The 4691-nt window shown below is 38.5% G+C and overlaps 1 protein-coding gene across 1 annotated transcript in view; it reads left to right on the forward strand.

The window, feature by feature from the left end:
* The window catches only part of LOC107731034 (endothelial differentiation-related factor 1 homolog), a 9784-nt gene extending 6682 nt beyond the window's left edge, over positions 1 to 3102 (forward strand). The window contains exons 2-5 of the mRNA XM_016542006.1: positions 639 to 690; positions 769 to 929; positions 1036 to 1129; positions 2794 to 3102. Coding sequence (XP_016397492.1) covers positions 639 to 690; positions 769 to 929; positions 1036 to 1129; positions 2794 to 2855 — 369 coding nt within the window. The 3' untranslated portion in view covers positions 2856 to 3102. The remainder of the gene's footprint in view (positions 1 to 638; positions 691 to 768; positions 930 to 1035; positions 1130 to 2793) is intronic.
* Positions 3103 to 4691: the final 1589 nt, after the last annotated feature.

Raw genomic sequence — 4691 nt, forward strand, 5'->3', positions numbered from 1 at the left:
AGATAACTGACAAGATGTTGGAGGATTTGCTCCTCAACAGATTCCGAGCTCATTGACAAATATCTTTAATCGTAGGCTGTGCTCCCTTTACACAGTGCGCGCGTGATCGCGAAATGGAAAGTGAAAGTGAACTACGACTGCGAGTGCTCATTCAAAGGGGATTTAAATGCCCCACATATTGATAGCGGTGCCCTGATGCACGAAAATTATATACAATATTAGAATGTTTGCGGGAGCGGACACAAAAATCGCAGGAGCAGATGGGAGTGTGCGGTAATGGTCAGAAATTCAGCGTGAGCGGGATCAACAAGTCCCGCGCTATCATGCAGCGGCGCAGTCAGTCAGTGAGCGCCGTAACAGATGAAGTCAAATCTTGCAGGATTCCATAAATAAAATACACAGAACCCCACTATTCGACAAATATACATAATGAAAAGATGATACAAAATTTAATACCTTGGAAAATGGCATTTAAGACTTTTTAATAATTTTTAAGGGCCTTAATTTTCTCTAAATTGATTTATCAACTTGTAATACTTTTTAAGACCCCGCGGACACCCTGTTTACTGACGAGATGCGCATGAAAATCGAATTTGGTTATTTGCAGAGCTCTAAGAATAACAGTACTTTTGTTTCAGGCTATTATATCTGCTCAGAGGAAGGGAGATGCCGTCGAAACCTCTAAGAAATGTAAGAACATAAAAACCTTTTCTTATATAATCAATGTATTTTATAACTGGAATTAAATGAATCATTTCTTTTTGGAAGGGGCTGCTGGACAGAACAAACAGCATGTTGTGACCAAGAACACAGCCAAGCTGGACAGCGAGACAGAGGAGCTCAGCCACCAGAGAGTGCCTCTGGAAGTAGGGAAGGTGATCCAGCAGGGCCGCCAGAATAAAGGCCTCACCCAGAAAGATCTGGCTACTGTGAGTATTTGCCAGACTTACTGTATGATTCAATTCAATTCAAAATTCATCTTTAATTTCACCGTTCAGGTGTAGTTATTTAAATATAATATTGTGTTTCTTGCAGAAAATCAATGAGAAGCCACAGATCATTGCAGAGTATGAATCTGGGAAGGCCATCCCCAATAATCAAGTCATGGGGAAGATTGAGCGAGCCATTGGTAGGATTTTGATTTTGCTGAACCATACATCACTATCCCATAAGCCTGGGACACACCAAGCCGACGGTCAGCTGTCAGGCCATTGTCGGGCTAGTTTTTTTTGTGTGTTCCACACGTCCGATCTCGTCGTGCTCAAGCCGGCGGCAGTTTGCCCGATTCAACATGTTGAATTCAACATGTTGAATCGGCGTCGGCGCGAGTGAGAACTCTGATTGGATGCTCAGACAGAAGGCAGATTTAATTTGACATGATCTTAACCCAAGCATTCCAATATGCAAATATTTTCATTACAACATGAGCCGCTTAAATGAAGAAATTTATCAACAAAACTGATATTCAAAATGGTAAGCAAACGCTGCTTTGTTTACATTTCGTATATCTGTGTATATCTCATATACCCTTGTCTCAGTTTCTCCTTTTGAATGACAAATATATACTATTGATAGCTGCTGATATAGACAGTTAATTCCTCTGTGTTAGTTTGCAGTCGGCTGAAGTCTGAGCGGTGTGTTCAAGCACAGCTTTTCGGTCCAGATGCCGCCGACATGAGGCTTTCGAAGTCGGCTTGGTGTGTCCCGGCCTATGAACTGTGTGTCATATTTTTAAATACCAGGGTCATTGTAGAAATGCCCTATTTGTAGGCCTATGGGTCACTTGCAATATATTTTGCAACCAAGTGTCTGAAAATTGGAATCCCAAGATAAAGTTGATTAGGTATTCGGCCTGTCATGTGGTCTATTTATGGATTCTCCATAGATTTATGTAGAACAAAAAAAGTAAAATCAGTGGGATCAGTATGATTTATTTAAAACATTTTTTTTTTATGGTTTTGAAAGAAGTCTCTAATACTCATTAAGGCTGCATGAAAAATACAGTAAAACACAGCAATATTGTAAAATATTATTTTGGTTTAAAATGTCTTCTTTTTATTTTAATACTGTAAAATGTAATTTTTTTTATGTGTTGGCAAAGCTGAATTGTCAGCATCATTACTCCAGTCTTCAGTGTCACATGATTTAATATGCTGATTTGCTGCTAATGAAACATTTCTTATCAATGTTGAAAACAGTTGTAAACAACATTTATTTGAAGTGAATTTTTTAGTTTATATATTGAATTATTAAATTTTTGTTGTAACATTATCAATGTCCAATAAAAGTATTAATTTCTTAAATAAATAAATAAATTGCACTATAGACCATTTTAAACATTTGTTAAAAGAACAAGTATTATTTTTAATATATTAAAATAATAATAATAATAAACCAGTGCTGTCAAAATTAGCGCAATAAATATTAGGGGGTAAAAAAAAAACAATTTCCTAGAGACATCAGTAGTATTGGTATCAGTGATACTCGTCTTCAGTCATAAAAAAAGATGTCATTAAACAAATATTTGAAAAATACCATCTTTATATTGTTTCTACATTAATTTGAAGATCGAACGTGAAATTCATTACAAAAGTATATGTAAAAACCTTAATGTTAGGTGGGATTAATCGTGATTAATTTCAGAAAAATTTGATTTTTTTTTATTTATCGATTGACAGCACTATAATAAACACAAAATACTGCATTCCTTTTGAGCAGAACACATTACATTTTAATTCATTTCGTAGCCTTTGTTTTTCCTCATTGTTTAAATATGTTCTGTTTCATTTATAGGCCTTAAGTTGCGTGGAAAGGAAATTGGGATGCCTCTTGATTCTGGCCCAATGAAGAAATGAGTACAAAATCCTCGAAAGGTCCACCATTCACTGAAACCTTTCAGTACTTGTATGGTCTTTACAGTTAATCTCTATTAATTGCTGCATTACATCATATTTTCTAAATTCAATGGTGGACCAGACATGTTCATATTGCCACCTACACAAAAGGCTTTTTATCTAATGTTTTATGTCAGATAATGAAGACTTGGATTAATATTATTAATTTTTTTTCAGCTTGCTCACTGCTTTGAAATAAAAACTTATTTCTAATGTCTGATTAAATGATTCTGCACTTTGTTTCCAGATAATGCAATTCAATAATTCATCATTTGGTGTACTGGGAACCTGATTTGTTAAACGCTCAGTTTAATGTTAAATGTTTGGTTATAATATCAAACTTTGTTGTACAGCCGAGGCCAAAAGTTTTGAGAATGACAAATATTAATTTTCACAAAGTCTGCTGCCTCAGTTTTTGTGATGGCAATTTGCATATACTCCAGAATGTTATGAAGAGTGATCAGATTAATTGCAAAGTCCCTCTTCGCCGTGAAAATTAACTTAATCCCAAAAACATTTCCACTGAATTTCAGCCTTGCCACAAAAGGACCAGCTGACATCATGTCAGTGATTCTCTCATTAACACAGGTGAGAGTGTTGATGAGGACAAGGCTAGAAATCACTCTGTCATGCTGATTGAGTTCGAATAACAGACTGGAAGCTTTAAAAGGAGGGTGGTGCTTGAAATCATTGATCTTCCTCTATTAACTATGGTTACCTGCAAGGAAACACGTGCAGTCATTGCTTTGCACAAAAAGGGATTCACAGGCAAGGATAATGCTGCTAGTAAGATTGCAACTAAATCAATCATTTATCGGATAATCAAGAACTTAAAGGGAAGAGGTTCAATTGCTGTGAATAGGGCTTCTGGGCACCCAAGAAAGTCCAGCAAGCGCCAGGACCGTCTCCTAAAGTTGATTCAGCTGTGGGATCGGGGCACCAACAGTGCAGAGCTTGCTCAGGAATGGCAGCAGGCAGGTGCGAGTGCATCTGCATGCACAGTGAGGCCAAGACTTTTGGAGGATGGCCTGGTGTCAAGAAGGGCAGCAAAGAACCCACTTCTCTCCAAGAAAAGCATCAGGGACAGACTGAAATTCTCCAAAAGGTACAGGGATTGGACTGCTGAGGACTGGGGTAAAGTCATTTTCTCTGATGAATCCCCTTTCTGATTGTTTGGGGCATCCGGAATAAAGCTTGTCCGGAGAAGAAAAGGTGAACGCTACCATCAGTCCTGTGTCATGCCAACAGTAAAGCATCCTGAGACCATTCATGTGTGGGGTTGCTTCTCAGACAAGGGCGTGAAACTCTCAAGCTCTACTCACAATTTTGCCTAAGAACACAGCCATGAATAAAGAATGGTACAAAAACATCCTCCGAGAGCAACTTCTCCCAACCATCCAAGAACAGTTTGGTGATGAACAATGCCTTTTCCAGCATGATGGAGCACCTTGCCATAAGGCAAAAGTGATAACTAAGTGCCTCAGGGAACAAAACATTAAAATTTTGTGTCCATGGCCAGGAAACTCCCCAGACCTTAATCCCATTGAGAACTTGTGGTCAATCCTCAAGAGGCGGGTGGACAAACAAAAACCCACAAATTCTGACAAACGCCAAGCATTGATTGTGCAAGAATGGGCTGCCATCAGTCAGGATGTGGCCCAGAAGTTGATTGACAGCATGCCAGGGCGACTTGCAGAGGTCTTGAAAAAGAAGGGTCAACACTGCAAATACTGAGTCTTGCTGGTCGCTGAGGAAATACTACAACTTTGCGCTGTGGATCACCGGATCGGCTTTCAC

Source organism: Sinocyclocheilus rhinocerous, unplaced genomic scaffold, assembly GCF_001515625.1.
Source record: "Sinocyclocheilus rhinocerous isolate Xijiao unplaced genomic scaffold, SAMN03320098_v1.1 scaffold157, whole genome shotgun sequence".
Taxonomy (NCBI): Eukaryota; Metazoa; Chordata; class Actinopteri; order Cypriniformes; family Cyprinidae; genus Sinocyclocheilus; species Sinocyclocheilus rhinocerous.